The 20,986-nt window shown below is 39.4% G+C and overlaps 1 protein-coding gene across 1 annotated transcript in view; it reads left to right on the forward strand.

Moving 5' to 3' along the window:
* The window catches only part of ptprq (protein tyrosine phosphatase receptor type Q), a 197,557-nt gene that overhangs the window by 115,154 nt on the left and 61,417 nt on the right, over window positions 1-20,986 (forward strand). Inside the window, 6 exon segments of the mRNA XM_043708887.1 lie at window positions 1,898-2,167; window positions 5,449-5,781; window positions 11,500-11,621; window positions 16,633-16,819; window positions 17,882-18,123; window positions 19,088-19,157. Coding sequence (XP_043564822.1) covers window positions 1,898-2,167; window positions 5,449-5,781; window positions 11,500-11,621; window positions 16,633-16,819; window positions 17,882-18,123; window positions 19,088-19,157 — 1,224 coding nt within the window.

The following is a 20,986-nucleotide window of genomic DNA, read 5'->3' on the forward strand; positions in this document are numbered from 1 at the left end:
TCCACACTGTATGTAATCTAATCTAATCTAATCATGTTTATAAACCTCACACTTTTCCACAGTGGAAAACACATTAACCTGATAGTCACCACTCCTAATTTGATGATAAATTGGGGTGAGTTGCTTGTTTCCAAAGTTTAAGCTACTCACCCTGCCCTCTTCCTGCTCAATGGTGTGGAATGTGAGGTAGGGGCAGTATTAAAGTTGAGCCTTCTTCTTTAACTGTTCCCATTTCTCTGTCAGTCATGTGACTATGATTACATGTGTAGGTCCTGGTTATACCTATCTGTTTTTGAGGTATATGGATCTTTCTTTGTTTCAGTCCTCTTGGGCCCCCTCCCACAACTCTCTTTCGAGTATAGTGATGGATGGAATCATTGGTGCTGCTTGCTGCTCTTTTTCGGAATTGGAAAAATCAATCAATTTGCTTCCAACTTCCATCCATTCTCAGCTTCACATAGCACATATCTGATTCTTCCCTTTACCTCCTTGACTTCACCTTTGCCATTTTTGGGGAGAAGCTGTCCACCAATTTCCAGTGCAAACCCATCAACTCCACACTTACTTTGACTGCACCTGCACAGACTCTGCTTCCTGCAGGAAGTCTAATTCTTTCTCATAGTTTCTCTGCCCCTGTCACATCTGTTCTGATGATTCCATTCATATGAATGCTTATGAATTGACTTCCTTTTTCCTCAACTGAAGACTCTCCCACCAACTGTGGTTGACAGTATCTTCAGCCGCATCAGAGCTGCCCTCACCCCTTTTCCTCTCATCCACAACAACTATCAGGCTATCCTTCTCCTCACTATTCATCCCACCAGTCTCTGGATTTGAAGAGTTGTAGTCTGCCATTTCCAGCATGACTTCCTACATAATACCAACACCAAAAACATCTTCCCCTCCTCTCCCTTCTCAACATTCTGCAGGGAACATTTCCTCTCCTCCTTCACACCTAACAGTTTCTCACTCCTCCATCGCGCTTTCTATTAATTCCAGATAGTTAACACTTGGCCTTTTATCTCTTCCTTTCTCACTGTAAAAAGCCTCAAATGTACCTTCTAGATGAAACAGACATTTAGTCGTATTTCTTTCAGCTCCGTCTGTAAGAATACCCCAATCTCCCAGTTGCTTGCAATCCTGCTCTTATGCTTACATTTCCATCCCAGGTCTGTTGAAATGTCCCAGTTAAGTCGATGCAAACTAGAAGTACAGCACATTATTTTCTGCGTATGTCCGTTACAGCCTTCAGAACACAACACTGACTTCAACAACCTCACAGCATGAACACTATCTCCGTTTTGATTCTACTCCCACACCTACCTCTCCCCCCAGCCCTGTATCTTGTTTCTATGGGTTTGCTCTTAACAAAGACAATTTATTTTTGACTATTCACATTCATCATTAACCCTACTTTGCTCATAGATTCCCTTTTACTACCATATAGCATTACAGTTGACTTTTGCTCCACTTGTATTTTTTCTTCCTTTGACAACAGGATAAAAGAAAATATTTTTCAACCCAATTCAGTTCCAAAAGAAGAATCATTGAACTCAAAAAGTTAACTCTGGTCCTCTCTGCACAGATGCTGCCAGAGCTGTTGCTTTTCTCCAGCACTTTCTGTCTTTATTCAAAATTGAGCCAATATATCCTTGTTATATCTGTTTGGCTGGTACTTCATAAGTCTATGACAGGCAGAGAGTTTCAATCTCAATGCTCAGAGAAAAGGAAAGGCTGCTCACTCACATTTACTGCAGTTAGAATTCCAACAATATGCTTCTTGAAAATAGACAAGATATAGAAATCAACTTTAAGAAATGGAAAATAGTTGCTTCTGTTTGGTTTCTTAATACATTGCTGTCTTGTTATGTTCAATGATGTTTACTCTGCTGTATAGTTCCAGATACTATCCAAAATCTTCAATGCAATGCATCAAGTTGGCATTCGGTCATTATTAAGTGGGATCCTCCATTAAAATCGGATACAATGATCACTTATTATGCACTTATATTTGAAAATGATGTTCAAAACGTTGCTGACAAAGATCGTGTACATACTTTTAGTGAGCTGCAATCAAATACTTCCTATCAGTTCAGTGTAATGGCTGTTAACTCAGTGGGCCAAGGAGAAAGCAAAAACTGTACTGTCACTACATTATCAGAAGCAGGTATTTATTTCAGCATATTTGGTCTACCATGAAAATGTCCAGAATATTGTAATTGATAGATATTTAGTTTGCAGCAAGATATGCTTTATTATAATTTTATTTTGTAGGAAATAGAATGATTTAAGGAAAATAATTCAAAATGGTTGAACTTTGCAGAGTACGATTGCAATTCATTAGTAAACTTGTGAAATTGTAGAATGTAAAGAAATAATTTATTTTTGTATTATTGGGGTGATGCTAATGTATAAGAATATGTTCTGACTGTGAATGTAGTTAGCAATGGTTAGGCATTCCTTATTGTTGTTCCCAGGTAAAAGTAGGTGTGTGAGCTTTTTTTGAAGGTAGCAGCAGATGACTAAAGGACTGATGGTCATTAACATCATCCCATTTGTCATCACACAACTATATCTTCATAAGCAAAATATATTTTCAGTGACTCCTCATCTCAGTTTCTCAGATATGCAGTATCTGACTCCTGATTATTTGGCTGACTTGAAGAATGTCTTATGTGAGAATATCTAGATAAAGGCTTCATTTTCTTTTAATGCCTTCTCTAGGTAGAACTTCATCTGTTATATTGATGTTTTTGATTCCTCAAACAAGATGGCATAGAAAACAGTTGTAATCCCTCTGGTATTTATTTACATTGCAATTACTTCAGTGACATTATTGTAGTGCTAGGAAGGGCCACACATGATAAATAAATGATGATAGTTTGTATGATTCAATTTAAAGAATCCAAATATGTTTTTATAATTAGAGTCAGAGTTTCTACCACTTCTTCTGGCAGCTCATTCCATACATGTACCACCCTCTGTGTGAAAAAGTTGCCCCTTAGGTCTCTTTTCTATCTTTTCCCTCTCACCCCAAACCTATGCCCTCTAGTTCTGGACTCTCCCACCCCGGGAAAAGATTTTGTCTATTTATCCTATCCATGCCCCTCATGATTTTGTAAACCTCTATCAGGTCACCCCTGAGCCTCCGATGCTCCAGGGAAAACAGCCCTAACCCTCTCCCTATAGCTCAAATCCTCCAACCCTTGAAAATCGTTTCTGAACCCTTTCAAGTTTCACAACATCTTTCCAATAGGAATGAGACCAGAATTCCAACAGTGGCCTAACCAATGTCCCGTAAAGCCACAATATGACCTCCCTTACTCCTGTACTCAATACTCTGACCAATAAAGGAAAGCATACCAAACACCTTCTTTTCTATCCTATCTACCTGCGACTCTACTTTCAATGAGCTATGAACCAGCATTCCAAGGTCTCTTCTTTCAGCAACACTCCCGAAAACCCTGCCATTAAGTGAATAAGTCCTGCTAAGATTTGCTTTCCAAAAATGCAGCACCTCACATTTATCTGAATTAAACTCCATCTGCCACTTCTCAGCCCATTGGCCTATCTGATCAAGATCCTGTTGTAACCTGAGGTAACCTTCTTTGCTGTCCACTACACCTTCAATTTTGGAGCAATCTCTTTAAGAATAACCATTTGGGTCACTTAGTGCTTGTGAATTACAATTTATAGCTGATGTTTCACCCAAAATCATTAATAATTGAAACCTAGTAGTTTGATGGGAATTGAGCGTAGTTTACAGGACTCCATACTATCATGTCCATATAAGGTACAGTGTAGATAAGTTAAAATGTATTTTGTAAGATAATGCTCTTGAGGCCTTTGAAGTTGAAAATTGAATACAAAAGCTAACTTCCACAATCTACCAAGATTTTCAAATCAATATGTTAGCTTACTGATATTTTAAAAATTTATTCATTTCTTTGGGATGTGAGTATCGCTGGCTGGCCATCATTTATTGCCCATCCCTAGTTGCCCTTGAGAAGGTGGTGGTGAGCTACCTCTTGAACCACTGCAGTCCACCTGCTGTGGGTTGACTTACAGTGCCATTAGGGAGGGAATTCCAGGCTTTTGACCCAGCGAGAGTGAAGGAACAATGATATTTTTCTAAGTCACGATGGTGAGTGGCTAGGAGGGGAAGTTGAAGGTGATGGTGTTCCCATATATCTGCTTCCCTTGTCCTTCTAATTGGAAGTGGTTGTGGGTTTGGAAGGTGCTGTGTAGATGATACACACTACTGCTACTGAACATCGGTGGTGGTGGAGGGAGTGGATGCTTGTGGATGTGGTGCCAATCAAGTGGGTTGCTTTGCCCTGGATGATGTCAAGCTTCTTGAGTGTAGTTGGGGCTGCTCTCATCCAGGCAAGTGGGGAGTATTCCATCACACTCCTGACATATCCCTTGTAGTCACTGTAGTATTTCTAGCCTATGACCTACACTTGTAGCCACTGCATTTATGTGGTGAGTCCAGCTGAGTTTCTGATCCATGGTAACCCAGGATTTTGATAATGGAGGATTCAGTGATGGTACTACTGTTGAATGTCAGATTGTTTCTTGTTGATGATGGCCATAGCCTAGCATTTGTGTAGCACAAATGTTATCAGCCCAAGCCTGGATATTGTCCAAATGTTGTTGCATTTGGACACAAACTATTCCAGTGTCTGAGGAATTGGGAATGGTGCTGAATGTTGTGCAATCATCGGCAAACCTCCCCACTTCTGACCTTATGATGCAGGGAAGGTCATTGATGAAGCAGCTGAAGATGGCTGGGCCCAGGACACTACTCTGAGGAACTCCATGATGTGAGATTCTGAACATTTTTATACATTATTTTACATTTTACCTTAACTTGATATTAGGACAAAACAAGAAATCTGCCATTTCTGTTTCTTTTTAAAATCAAAACAGATTTTCATACGATAATATCTGCTTTGAATACAACAATATGTATTCACCTCAACATTCATAAAGTCCTTCATATACATTGCTTTACTTTTGAATGGAATGATGGTTAAAGCAACAAATAACTTTCATAAAGCAATTGGATTAATGGGCACTTCATCTGTTTTTATGCTGTTGATTGAGCCAGGATTGTTGACAAAGATACATGAAGAATTCTCTGGTTTGCATTTAGTACCATGGTATCTCTAATGACCAATAGAATCACAGAACAAGCCTCAGTTTCACATTTAACATGATGACAGCTCCAGTAATGCAACATTTCTTCACTGTAGTGCCAACCTAATTTCACATGGTTTAAACCCAGCTCTGACTCAGTTTGTAAATACTATCAACTGAACTAAGTTGACACACGAAGAAGGATCTGACAATCTAGCATGTTTGCTGTTTACATTGAATGCTATTGATTTTTCTCAGGCTGGTTAATAAAAAGGAAGTAATGATTGATATGATTGTATTTTTCAGTTCCAAGTGCTCCTAAGCATCTAGAGATAATTGGCGTTCAATCAACCTATGTTATTTTGAGGTGGACACACCCTGATATTATCCCTGGATATTTAAGGCTTTTCAGGATTATTATACAACTACGTTCTGTGTTGTGCATGAACTGGGATACTCAAGGATGCATTGAAGCTGAGCAAACTCAAGATCATAACATCGATAATAATAATTACACCATGGAGGCAATTGTACACGGATTAAAGAAATTCCGATGGTACAGATTTAGGGTTGCTGCTAGTACTAATGCTGGATTTGGCAACTATTCAACTTGGATTGCTACAAAGACAGCTGTTGGCTGTAAGTATAGGTTAAATAATTCTCAAATTATAACAGTAATGTTTATTTTGCTAAAAGTTCATTTATATTAAATTTTAATATCACACACCACATCAAAATAAATAATGTCATCTTCATATGATTTAGTCATCAATAACAAAATTATGTTTAGTTAAACTTTTGCATTTTCAGCTTATTATTTGATAAATTTTTGATAACTTTGTAACAAAAATCAATGTGCAAAACATTATCTTAGAACAAGAGCTATGCCAAAGTGAATCATTTGTAAAATGGCTCTTTGTTGTCTGTTTTTTATGTTTACATACTGCATTTCTATGTGGTAAGCCACTCCCCTGTGTTTGAAAATATAGAAGAAATGAATTTATTTTTAACATTGACAGTACATTTATGAAACGGATATAACTCTGATGGAAATGGTATGCATATATTCCTGAAAAGATTTCTATGAACTATTTCTATGAAATGGTTGTTAACCTAAATGACAGGCATGACTTTTCTATTAATGGATTTCTTTAAACTACATGTTGTGAGGATGAGCCACAAAATGATATGGTATCCAGATTTACCTTAAACCTGTACTCGCTACAGCTTCTGCAGCCTTATGGAGAGAAAGCAGTAAAGACAGCCTTGACCTTTGTTAAACTCAAATTCCAATGCAGCAATAGAGGCATGATAATCAGGAAATGATGGTTATTAGTTACAGAAAATGCATTATTGTGGAAAGCCGAGAACAGTGTTCAGAACAGGAAGTGAACAGCTTCTCTAGGAATGGGAAAATGAAGACAGAGAGTTCTTACTGGGCAAATTAATATGATTTATTACAAGAAGATATAGCAATATCCTTCACCAGTACTTACTGAACTTGATTTAAAACCACCTTTATCATACTGTGGCAGTTCCTGATATGCCAATTGAAGTTCATTGAAATTCTTACAAAAGAAGTCATACTAAGCATATTTTCATATTATCGAGTAAATAATGGGGGTCATTTAGCTCAGTTGGCTGGATGGCTGGTTTGAAATGCAGAGTAGCGTCAACAGAGTGGGTTTAATTCCACATCAGCTGAGGTGACAATGAAGATGTTCCTTCTCAACCTTTCTCCTTACCTGAGAGGTGGCAACCCTCAGGTTAAGCCACTACCAATTGTCTCTGTCTAATGAGAGAGCGGCCGTATGGTCTAGTAAGACTACAGGTTCAGTAAAATGAAAAGCATATTTTTAATATAAAATGTTTGTCTTGCATGCATTTTATTAATTAATTGAAATGCAAACTTCTCAGTGCCAAAAGTCAAAGAAATTTGCATTGTACTCAAATTTCCTTGATTTCTTTCACTGTTTCTTGGAAACTCCTGTATAAACTTCTGCTTTGCCTCCATTACTTGAAAATTTATACTCATTTGAAGATGCCCCAGGATCTGTACAACATAATTCACGAAACAGGATATGCCATGCCACAGAAGAAGAGCTGTCCAATTTAGCTTTGTGAAGATGATCACTTTGAGTGGCATGTTGGCTCAGTAGTTATCACTGCTGCCTCACAGCACCGGGTACTCATTTGACCAACGTTTGATTCCAGACTTGGGCAACTGTCTGTGTGGAGTGTGCATGTTCTCCTATTTCTGCTGGGTGTTCCTGTTTCCTCCCACAATTAATGATATGCAATTTAGATGGTTGGGCCGTGATAAAATACAGGAATAATGTATGATGTTGGGTTGGGTGGGATGCTCTTCAGAGAACTGGTGCAGACTTGATGGGCTGAATACCCTCTTTCCTTACTGTAGGGATTCTATCATTCACATTAGCATCCAATATATGAGAAGTTGCCATTTACATTTTTTCTTTGGAATTTGGCATTCTTCTCTGTTTTCTTAAGAATATTTTCTTAATAGATTAACAGTTGTGATGAAAAGTTACTAGACTTGAAACATGAACTCTGCTTTCATCACAAATGCTGCCAGAACTGCTGAGTTTCATCAGCAATTTATGTTTTTCTGTCAACAGCTGATAATAGGGTATCAAACTGTGCCCTCTATTGTTATCATTGACGATTCAATCTGACTATCCTGAATAGAAGCAGAGGAATTTTATAATGACACACATACAGTTTCCAGGCTGATGTATAAAGGGAACATTGGAGTTCTGAAAATGAATCTTTGCTGCTTGAATGTTTCATTTGGGGTCTTCAAAATTTTTTCAGTTTTTAAATTGATTTTAGGGATCTGGGTGTCATTAACTAGGCCAGCCCGTATTATTCTGGAAGGAAAGGCTTCTTGAACTATTGTAGTCCTTGGGGTGTAGGGATATCTATAGTGCTTAAGAATGTGGTGCAGGAAAAACACAGCAGGTCAGGCAGCATCTGAGGAGCAAGAGAATCGATGTTTTGAGCAAATGCCCTTCATCAGGAATCACCCATAGTGCTATTAGGAAAGAAGCTCAAGGATCTTGACCTTGTGAAGGAGTGAGAATATATTTCCAATATGAAGATAGTATGTGACTTGGAGGAAACCCTGCAGATGGTGCTGTTTCTATGTATCTGCTGCCTTTGTCCTCTAGCTGATAGTGGTTGCAGGGTTGTAAGATTCTGTTGAAGGAGGGATGCACACTGCAGACTGTGCACTGGGTTAAAACATCCTAAATATTATAAGAAGACTAGGACAACAGAATGACATCCACTCAGAGGAATAGCTAATAATAGGTGCAAAGGAGATATACCCTCAAAAATATTTTATTTGTGATTTAGACTACCTAGACCCTGCACATTAACTTCTTTTCCCAAACAACAGTTAACAAGGAAATCCTTCAAGAGAACTACATGACAGCACATCTACCCTATTTACCCTGCTGTGACTTTGCCAAAAAATTCATCTTAAATAATTTGTCATCACCAAATGAATGCTTCCTTTTCAGTGCAACTGCATTCTCCATGAATATTGAATAATAAATAAGTGGAAAGTCTATTTACATTCAACATTTTCAGACTCTCATTCTATTTGTTTTTGTAACAATATGTTTCCTCCAGAAACTTACATGCACCTTCTTATCACTTGTTGCGGTATCCTAGTTTATAAGTTCCACCGGAGCCTTTGGAATTCAGGAGATGTTTGATTCCTCCTGCTCTACAAATTCCTCCTGAAACAGCCCTAATCTCATAGCATCAGACCTCTGGCTTGGATACACTGATTGCTGCATTCTAGAGCCTGCTGTAAGGCAGTCTGGTCTTATCTTGTATGTTCAAAGTGGACAGAGGGGAAGCACCAGAAAAATGCTAGGCAGATGCATTCCAGTTGCTGCATTCTCCTTGGCCATGGATTTATGGCTCCAGGGAGCAGTGTAATATACAGTCAAACAATAGCGGTAGGAAGCCACGATTAATGATGGTTTCTACTCGACCTCTATTTCTTCCCAAACTGCAGACTTTTTCTGCCATCAATCACTTTCATCAAGAAACCAACTTGTCCTTGACTGCTTTTTAGTTGAAAACCTGTTGAATTGGTGCTTGCAAGGATGACAACTTTCATGAGTCTACAACAGGTGTGATCTGCCTATTCAACAGGCAAAACGTAGCAGTCATTTGCCTATCTTAATGATCATCCTCAGAACCTTTACTTTTTAAACTTTTTTATTCATTCACATGATGTAGGCATCACTAGCTAGACTAGCATTTATTGCCCATCTCGAATTAATCTTGAGACAGTGGTGATAAGCAACCTTATTGAACTGCTGCAGTCTTTGGGCCGGAGGTGCTGTTCGGGAGTGAGTTTCAGCATTTTGAACCAGTGACAATGAATGATTGTTGATAAAGTACAAAGTCGGCTGTGAGGTGTCTTGGAGGGGAACTTGCAAGTAGTGGTGTTTATATGTATCTGTTGCCTTTGTACTTCTAGGTAGCATAAATGTCAAACTTGGAGGGTGCTGTTGTAGGAACCTTAGTGAATTATTCCTTTGCATCTTGTAAATGATACATGCTGCAGTTACTTCATATCAGGTTGGAGGAGGTAAGTGTTGAAGACATTTGGTGCGGTGTCTCTTAAACAGCTGTCTTGTTCTGGATTGTGTCAAGCTTCTGGAGTGTAGTTGAAGCTACACAGGCAAGTGGAGAGTATTCTGTCACACTTCTTCCTCATGTCTAAATTGATGTTGGGCAGGCTTTGAGGAGTAGTTGCCAGAGAATTCCGAGCCTCTGACCTGCTTTTGTAAACACAATTTTTCGATATTGGGTCCACTTCACTTTCTGATCAGTGGCAACCCCCAGGATGTTGCTGATGAGGAATGTAGCTGTGGTAATACCATTAAATGTCCAGGGGCAATGATTGTATTCATTCTTGTTGGACAGAACAGGGATTGAGCTGTGTATTTGCCAAGCAGCAACAGGGGGAGTTGATGGAACAAGTATACACGGAGAACATTAAGAGTGAAGACAGTGATGAACACTGGTAAGAATGGAATAAAATTCCAATAAATCCTTGAGAACGAAACATCAATGGTGCAAAAACTGGTTAGACAGATTACCAATAATGTGTAAGTTTAAAAAGTTTTTGCAACTCATTTAAATTCCAGAGTGGAACGTGGATGTGGAACCTTGTGATTCAGATACAAGAACGCTGCCAACTGAGCCATGGCTGTCACACAAACAAGATAGTAATGAGAGAGTTCTGGATTCCTAGGATAGGCACCTCGACAGCTGACTCAAGACTCACTCACACAGGCAAATGTCACATCACAGGCAAATCAGCCAAAGTACTCAAGGGTGAGGGTGAAGAAATTAACAATAAATGAAACAAAGTGGTGGATTATTTAAACATTTAAAAATACAAAGTTCCATGAGGAACAAACAAGACAGGGTACTGGGCTAATGGTCAGATACTTGGTAGTGTGCCCTTTCACAGGCCTTTCCCATTATTCTTTTCCACCCACCTTTTCCTGGCTCAGAATCTCATTATTAGCAATTACGTTTCTAACTTCTTTCAGTTCTTAAGAAAGTCACCAACCTAAAATATATATACTGTTTCTTTCCCATGGAGTCAGCTATTACGAGGGGGCATAGCTTTAAATAAAGGGGTGGTAGGTATAGGACAGATGCTAGGGGTAGATTCTTTACTCAGCAAGTCGTAAGTTCATGGAATGCCAGTAGCAGTGGTGGACTCTCCCTCTTTATGGGCATTTAAACGGGCATTGGATAGGCATATGGAGGATAGTGGGCTAGTGTAGGTTAGGTGGGCTTGGATCGACGCAACATCGAGGGCCAAGGGCCTGTACTGCACTGTATTTTTCTATGTTCTATGTTCTATTTCTGACTTTGGTTCCTTTATTTACAGAATCCTTTACAGAATGTCCAGCTTTTTATCAACTCTGTTGAAACTTATAATAAACATTCTGGAGAAGTGCATTTGCAATTAATGATTTCTTACAAGTTTGAAATTAATATTCCACTGGATTTAAGTTCTCTTTATTCCAACAAAATTAGCTTGGAGTATTTTGGGTCTTACACTATTTCTGAAAGGTTGAAATAGTATTTATAGGTTTGCTTAATTCCCAACTATAAAGATGCCTGATATATCTTCTAATCCACAATAACGATATGTGATTTTAAATCAAATCATAATTGCAAAATATGGTGAAAATGTATTGTTGAATTTCTTCTTAGATGTGTTGTTAGTACTGTGCTGCATGGCATTGTTGATTTTAAATTATTCTTTGAGAAGTATTTTTAATTTTACAGATCCAGACAGTCCTCCTGAAAATATTACTGTTACAGTAAAATCCTCTGACACCATTGAGATTGCCTGGGAAGAGCCTGAGATTTTCACAGGTCCAACCTCTTATCTAATCGATGTAACAATGGTAAGGGCTTTGCTTTGACTAGCACTAAAACAAAAGAAATTAATTGATGTTTGTGCTATAACTGTTTAAAAAACACTGCTGCAACAAAGTTGCCTTGAAATTTCAAAAATAAAGTCATTTTTAATTCAATGTGCTGATTGGATGAATTGAAAATCTTGTTATTGTAAACCTGTAGATAATAGAAGTTTAAGTTGCTTGTTCCTCATGGAACTTTGTATTTTTAAATGTTTAAATAATCCACCACTTTGTTTCATTTATTGTTAATTTCTTCACCCTCACGCTTGAGTACTTTGGCTGATTTGCCTGTGATGTGACATTTGCCTGTGTGAGTGAGTCTTGAGTCAGCTGTCGAGGTGCCTATCCTAGGAATCCAGAACTCTCTCATTACTATCTTGTTTGTGTGACAGCCATGGCTCAGTTGGCAGCGTTCTTGTGTCTGAATCACAAGGTTCCACATCCACGTTCCACTCTGGGAGTTGGTTACAAAAAGCAAAGCTGAAACTCCAGGGAAACTGCACTGGTAGCAGTGTAGTCTTTTGAATGAGATGTTAAGCTGAGGCTTCAATTGCCTGTTGGGTTGATGGTAAAGTTTCCAGGCCACTACTTCATTAAAGGGCAACAGTTATCAGGGTAATAAAAAGAAAAGATTATTTGAACACATTGCTGTTTGTGGGAATTCATTGAGTGCATATTGGCTGCTATCCTTTCTGCATTACTCTTCCAAAGCTATTATATTGGCTGTGAAGTGATTGGCAATATTGGTGCAAATGAAAAGCACGAGAGGTGCCAGTCTTCTTTATTCCTCCATAAATTCAAAGATCTGGACTTTATTTGGCTCACCCTTCCATGAAGAGAAAGTTTGGATATGGATCCCAAAGCAAGTCATTGGTTTGAACCTGAATCCCACAATGACTGCAATTCCACCAAATGACCACCAAGCCATTAAATAGTTAATTTACAAATATAGCTGTTTTCAGCTAACTTGCAGGAACTAAAAGCGTAGGTATCTGAGTTTATACTGCTGGCAAAAAGCCTTACCCACCAGCTGCACAAACTGGGAAGATCATCTCTAATGCATGCATTGAAAATGTTATTTTCCAAATATAAACTTTAAAATCAAATTCCTTTGGAATAAAAATTGGAATTGTGCACATTAGCTAAAATACTCGTGAAAGATAAATATCTTTTTATCTTCATGCTACTATTGTTTAACTGTCATGACTGTGTTCTAACAAATTACTTTTAAGCTTAAAGGGAAAGTGGTTTGATTGTCAGTATAGGAAATGGAAGCTTGGTTAGTGCATCAATAACATCAGTCATGGTCAGGCCTCTGTGGAGTTAGAGGCATGGCTGCCAAACAGTACAATGTAACACCATTACACAGCTTTAGCTGACCAATTACTTCAGCAGCTGTACTTGAGAACAAATAATGCCAAATAAATAGACTAAAGCTGAACTATTCAGACGTTGATATTGATAAAATAATTGTTATACAAACTGTGGTCATTGTGATATAAATTGCAATTCAAAGTGTTTCTTGGCACAGTTTTATTAACACTTTGTAGCAAGGTAAGTTTTAATGAAGTCAGAAAATTGAATTCAGCAAGATTATTGATTTTAAAAGCATAACTTTCATTCAATTTCATAAAAGGTTGGAAATAATGGGCTGAATTTTCCCATATTCTGGCTAAATGTAATTTTCATGAGCATCATTGAGAGTTTACTTCCATGGGTCATGACAGTTTTCCACTGCTTGCCTCATTAAGTGTACATCAGAACTTGATACACCCTTCTCACTGAATCATGTGGTCACAGAGATGGTAGTGCTCACTGCTGCTGGGACCTCCCACATTCACACCATGAGTGTCATATTTAAATCCCAATTTGCACCACTTCAAACTCTGCTAGCCACAAACTGCCATTCAAAGTCTGCTGCTCAACTGCTATTCTACAGGAGACAGCACTCCCTTTTGGGGACAGAGATCTGGAGGTCTCAGTGGATGGGTAGGGAAGAGGAGGGCTGTCCTCCTACGTAATCATGCACACCAAACAATGCCAGTTTGGTAAAAGAAAGCAACCCAAGTCAGTGTGGTGCCTTCTGAGTTCCACAGGATAAGTGCCGCTATGGTCTCTCTATTATCAGAAATCTACCATTACACATGCCTTCCATCAAGGGTGTTGGTCTACCCGTTCTCAGCTCTCAGTATCTCTCATTCACTTCGTCTCCCCAAACTAGGTACCCTCCTTGCTCTCAGCATTTTCTCCTCATTTATTTCGGATACCTCATTACCTTGCTACTCAAGCACCACCACTAACAACTCTTCCAGCTGCTTTCATCTCACTCAAGCCTGCCTTTTGACTCATTGCAGAAGAAAATGTCACACAAGAGCAGAGAAGGACAAAGACAGGAGGCAGGATGGCCACAGCCATGCCCACATCTGTACAAACAGAAGATCCTTGAATTTGCTGGAGAAGACTGAGACTTCCATGTTGAAACAATCAAGAAAGCTTCACTGTTTTCTGTTGCTCTCTCATTATTACTGTTAAGGAAATATTCTTTACATGCTCAAACTTCCACCCTTATTGTGTAACTACTTCCCGCTGCTCTTTTAATCAAGCATCAGTGGCACTGACATAGCCCCCACACCAAGGGGAGCAGTCCCTTAGTTCATCAGCTCCCCTCCCCTTCTGAAGAAGAGACTTCAGTGGATATCCAGACTTCCTCCTGCCCCCTCCACTAGCTGAGAGACTTTCACCCTGTTGGATTCGCTTTCTCGATTAGACTCAAGAGCATAATCTGGTAATCACAAGGTTAGGCCCAGAGCAGAGGAGAGTGGGTCCTGCGTGGACCTCGTGCAAGCCTCCATTTACTTTTCCAGAGCAAGCATAGGATCTGGAATCATGGCTGCTACATCAGCAGAGGCAATGTCGGCAAGATAAGGCCAGTGACAAAAGATGGTACCTGAGGATTGGCGCCTTCGTTTGAGTCGGGAACTGGCAACGGCAAAGCGGTGGTGGAAAAGCACCATGTCAACATTGATGAGGTGGGCCCAGTGGCGAGAGACGCAACTCTAACACTGGTTGCTCCGGGTGGCAGTGAGGGAGTATCAGTCCAGTGGCAAATATGGTGCCTGAGAATCGGCAACTTCGATGTTGGTTGGGTCTGGTGTAGACAGCAGGGATGTGCAGGCATCACTGATGGTGGTGAGCTGGCTCAGGACTGATGGATTCTCTTCAAACTATATCTTTCTTTTTATTCCTTATTCTTAAACTACTTAAAATGTTGCCATACCATGGCAACCAATGAAAGCTTTTCATTCTCCAGTCAGTTCTTCTATTAATGCAATGGTTCTGTTCTCGTACAACCCTGTGTTACAGAAAAGTCGTCCATTGGAAACAGCGCTTAAACTGTTGGTGCTGTAATCGTGTTACAGCCAACGCATGTTTTAAAAGTTGGTGTTGTAGAAATGCGTCCCCAACTTATCAAATGTCTTACAGCGAATTCATGTTGATGACACACTTGTTTTAACAGAACAACCTGAACTGTAAAATACACGTGACAATAAAATCAGAAAATCAAAATCAAAGTTGGTTGAGAAAGAAACTTCATGCAAATGCATGGCAGGAAAATGAAAAATAGGTAGGTTTATATGGGATACTCAGCAATTGAAGGTTGTAGGAGTTCATTGACATTATCAGTACTGTGTTGGCTTTGGCATCTGTGCATCTGGCTGTTTCCATGGACAGGTTTCTAGCCACTGTGATGATTCAGGTCCAATGAAATGCTCAGTAGCTGCTGGAAATTCTTGTAAACTCAAACTTCATCACTTTAAATAGTAATGCTCAGCATTAGTGGCAAGGAACAGAGGGGCAAGGGACCTTAACTTCACTCCAGGAACTCCTTCCTCTGAAAGAGACTGCGTGGTGACAGTAGAGACTGCGTGGTGACAGTAGACACCCAGACAGAGGAGGAACCATACACAGAACCCACTCCCAGGTGCAAGGACCCTCCACTTCCATACTGCCTGCAATACCCAATCCTGTGGAAGTTACAGTGGAGGCGGATGAGTGTGTATTAGAACAGGATATCTCCTAGCACCACAACTAGCCCAGAATGTCCAGGACAACAGGCAGCTTCCCTGCCCCCAGCTGCGGACCCAGGCTGTACCTCAACCTAATGACAGAGTTTAGAAACAAAACAAAGTATTCACTTAAATGGCCCTGGTGTCCCTTCATTCTACATACTTTCTCATATTTGTAAATATAAATGTACTTTGAATAATCACATATCTGATCGATGATCACTTTAACTGTAGGACCAGGTTAAGTAGATATCATGTCAGAGTTAAGCAGCCTCTTCATACACACTAAGGAAGATACAGGTTATATTGTTAAAGCAAAGCTTAATTCTGAAAAGCATTTGCATAGCAATACATTTCTAAAAGTCCTTCAATCCTTACATTCATGATTGCGACCAAGAGTTAGCACTGTGCTGAGGGGAACACTGAGTACAAGGGTAATAACCACACCTTGTAATAGGTCCTTACCTCCACTTGTGACCACTTTGTGCAAGTGACTATGTGATCAATTAAGAGTACCCAGTTCTCTGGGGCAGTGGTTCATTCCGCACCAGTATCTGGGAGAATCCTGACTGACATGAGTCAATGCTAGCTAATAATGAGAAGCAAATCCATGGAAATCAGGACCTCACAGCTTACTAGTGAGATCCTCAATTAGCCATGAAATCTTGTGGAATTTCCTTTCTTGACATCAAAAATATGATTATTTTTTATTCTTATTGTACCTCTCAAATCTTTCACCATTATCCTTCCTGTTCAAGGTCTGAAAACATTCTACCATTTTCATAAGTCAATTTATTGAAAGCAAAATACAGAAAGAAAATACAATAATTGTGTTTAATTTAATCTTAGAAGCATATTAGTTTGGGAAATTTATAGAATGTCTGAAATTAATGTATTGCATAAACGATTTATTTTTCAATTTCTTATAGGTAGATAATGGGGATTTCAATATGACCATTCTTAGGTCAGAGAAACAGAACACAACCTGTGAGATATCTGATTTGATGCCATTCACGAGATATTCTATCATCATTGTAGCATTTACTGGCAGAGAAGAAGATGCCCGAATACATGGCAAAGCCAGTGAGCCAATCATTGTTAGGACACTTGAAGCTTGTGAGTCTACTTGATCTACATTATAAGCTTTGCATCAAACTGTTTTCAGGATCTAGATGGATGAGGGCATTTAATTATATTTTTATGTGGCTATAATCATCAGACTATAGATGGACATGACTGAGTTAAAATATGGAATAATTCTGATGAGAATGAAATTTAGTTGATAAACAAAAGAAAAGGTTTCTCAATTTTTTACGATTATGCTTCTTTCAGTCATGCATATTTCATTTTTTATCATCAACTCATCTACTAATTTTCATTTTTTGTCTTTCTTTGTCAATTGAATTTAAAAAGGCCTTCCCTGTAGCAATAATACACTGGGGTCAGCCTTAAAGAAATGAGAATGGAACGTCAGTTCCTTAGGATAAAGAATTCCTACTTTCAAGAGCTGTTAGCCAAACAGATTGGCTGGCAGCTAAGTGAACCCCAACAAGAGGATCATATTAATCAAATGGGATCATGGACCCAAGGGATGAGTGAGTCACGTTTTGACAGTGGGTGGTGCCCCCCCCATACAAACAGAGCATACTCCAAAGCCGGTATCCTCCCTCTCTCCCTTCCCACCTTTTCACTTCAGTTAGTGAAAAAGCAAGCTGATGATTTTCCTCCAGGGCAAAGTAGTAGCACATTAATTAACTAGTTATGGACCTTAACTGAGAGTGTGGTGCTAGAAAAGCACAACAGGTCAGGCAGCATCCGAGGAGCAGGAGAATCGATGTTTCGGGCATAACCCCTTCATCAAGTTACTGGACCTGTTAAGCTTTTCCAGCAAATTCTGTTTTTGTTCCATAAGGTTACACTTGGGCTAGAAAATGAATGCAAGTGTGTTGTAACCATCTGGTAATTCACAATGCAGATTCTAATTGGTATTGCAGCATTAATCAACCTACCGTAAAGGATATTATCTGACATAATGCTCCCAGCAAGGAACCCTGCTCACTACAACCACATAGCTAATTGGGTGATGACTCACATCTATTTAAGTCAATAGTTGTAAAGTCATATACTCTGCATCCCTATACTTCAAATAAGTCACCATTATGTGTTACTTTCTTCCAGTGCCTCAAGATGCACCACAGAATTTTAGCCTTCAGAAGATACCCGATGAAGTGACAATGGTTCATGTATCTTTCTTGCCACCATATCTTCCAAATGGTATTATTCAGAAATACCAAGCAATTATTTATAAAGAGGGAGAGGCTTTTAAACGCCGTGTAAACAATCTGAAAATTGTCAAAAGCAACCAGTCACTGACTTCTGTCATAGAAGGGTTGAAAGGTGGAAATACATATATCATACGGGTAAGAAGCACTTCTTGTTATTTCAGTTTGAATAAAAATGTGTTATGGTTGCAGCTGCTCATCTGACTGAACCAGTCAGGTCCCAGAAAGAAACCTTAATAGATTATATTTTTTATAATTTTATCTAGGTAGTCATTTTCTGAAAAGCTGAAGATTTTCTCTAACAAAGCAGAAGTTTATTGTATAAAATGAAAACAAAAGATATAATTAAGCAGGCCAAGTTACCCAAATATAGAACAAAATGCCAAACTTTCCCAAAAAACCAAGTGTCAATTTTGGGGTGTTTTATGGAGAGTTTCTCACCAGGAGCTCTAGTGTGTTACCTGATGCAATGTCATGTTGCTTGCATCAATACGTAGGCACCAGGCCTCTATGGCATTATTTTATTATGCACTTGTCAGCAGTGAATTATGATTGCCAGGAGCTGTCAGTATTTCCACAACTGGCATGATATTTAAAGTGCAGCTGTGCACCTGGTCAATCAGCAACAAATAGTCCTTCACAGTGCAAATAGGAGAGGAAAATGAAAAATCAAAGCTTCTCAGAGCACTTAGGTGGCATGGGTAAAACTTCATTACAAATAGAAACTCACAAGCTAAACTTCTTAAACAATTAAACACTTAAAATGTAACTATGCGGCATAATTCCAACCACCTGCCTCCCCATGCAATTTATATCCCCTCCTTCACTGGATGACAAAGTAAGCAAATAGTCTCCCCAAGTACGTGTGGAATGTGATGACTTGGGAACTGTAACATGCATAACAGAATATGAATCAATGATGATACTGAACATTGTAAAGGTCCTCTATAGTATTCTACAGTATCTTAATTTTGTTTTTATATTGGGACTATTCCATTGAATAAGATCACATTTTAACAGTAAGGTATTTGTTAATGTTATTCAGCCTGCCTGAGTGAACTTTCTTTTCTGTTTATTAAATGTCAATTCCCTTTATCCTGAGGTCCGTGCTGTAAATGGAGCTGGTGCTGGGCCACAAACTTTAGAACAGAAAATAACTATGGATGTTAAAGGTATGTATCTTACTAACATTTATTTCATTCAATTGCAAGTGTTTCAATAATACCCTCATGATTAGGTGAAAAAGAAGTGAGGATAACAGAGAACAAAGAGAAATTTCTGGGCAATAGTGACATTGCCTCTCTTGTCAAAGACTCCAGAGACAAAATTTTCATTTTCTTCAAGTACTTTGCCATTACATATTAAGGGGCAGCGCAGTGGCTCAGTGGTTAGCACTGCTGCCTCACAGCACCAAGGACCCGAGTTCGATTCCCACCTCGGGCGACTGTCTGTGTGGAGTTTGTACATTCTCCCTGCGTCTGCGTGGGTTTCCTCCCACAATCCAAAAGATGTGCTGGTCAGGTGAATTGGCTATGCTAAATTGTGAGAGGTACATTAGTCAGGGGTAAACATAGGGTAGCGGAATGGGTCCGGGTGGGTTACTCTTCGGAGAGTTGGTGTGAACTTGTTGGGCCGAAGGGCCTGTTTCCATGCTGTAGGGAATCTAATCATCTCCACTCATGGGGTTTGTAAATTCTTCTGCTGAAAGCAGGCAGAAGAATGTAATATAAGGGTGATAGTGTGCAAAGAAAATGAGGCATGGGATTTTTTTCACAATTTGAAAGGACATTGTAGCCACAGCAACATATCTATTTTCTATGCATTGTTGCTTTAATGTTTCAATGTGTGCATCTTTGTCAGCTTTCTTTCTTATCCTATACAGACGGATTGGAAGAGAAAGAAATATAATTATGTAAGCTTTCAAAGTTATAGGTTTGGATTCCGCGGAGTCAGAAAGACTCAGAAATCCATGAAAGGTAGTGGTCAGGACCCAATTTCTGCCCCCTACCTATTCCCAGCAGCTCCATTTTCACTGGCTCAGCATTAGGGTACAAGTAGTGAACATGCAGTATAGACTCCAGATCTGCTGGCTCCAATGCAGGGTTAGTCCACTTTTCATGGCTTATGGATTGTGGCTCCTCAGAGGAATAATGAAGCATAGTCAGGATTCAAGAACCTTTTGAAAAATATCTTCAAAACATTTTATCCATGATCCCCATACTCTCTCAATGCCAACTCATATTCCTTCCATACCCATTCATCTGCCACCATAGCCCTCTATAGCCCCATATTAACTCCATGCTGAAAATGTGTTGCTGGAAAAGCGCAGCAGGTCAGGCAGCATCCAAGGAACAGGAGAATCGACGTTTCGGGCATAAGCCCCTGAAGAAGGGCTTATGCCCGAAACGTCGATTCTCCTGTTCCTTGGATGCTGCCTGACCTGCTGCGCTTTTCCAGCAACACATTTTCAGCTCTGATCTCCAGCATCTGCAGTCCTCCCTTTCTCCATATTAACTCCATGTCAAATCATTCCTACTCCATGCCAACTAATGGATCTTCCTTACCCATACACCCACCCTCATAGCACTTTTTAGCCAACATTCTACTTCATTCCCTTCTCACGCTTATTCACCCAATAAACACATTAGAGAAGCACTTGGCATAGATATTTTTAAATCCAGCTGCTTAGGGTTATTATAACGTACCTCCGGACTCGAACTAAAATTCAGGGGACACTTGACTCTCCGCCCAGAAATAGAGACACTACCACTGCATTACAAGAGGCCTTATCACTTGGCCTGTAATGAGGTGTGGAATTCTTTGAAAAAAAAAGTCTGCATTTGATCTCATCAGTGCAGAGAAGACCATACTACCAGCAATGAATATAGTGAACTCCATTGAAAAAAATGCAGGTGAATGACTGTTTCAGATAGAGGATAGAGCCTTGGATGATGAGGAGTTAAAAGAGCAAGTGTTATACCTATTGCCTTTGTATGGGGAG

Source organism: Chiloscyllium plagiosum, chromosome 19 (genome assembly GCF_004010195.1).
Source record: "Chiloscyllium plagiosum isolate BGI_BamShark_2017 chromosome 19, ASM401019v2, whole genome shotgun sequence".
Lineage (NCBI taxonomy): Eukaryota > Metazoa > Chordata > Chondrichthyes > Orectolobiformes > Hemiscylliidae > Chiloscyllium > Chiloscyllium plagiosum.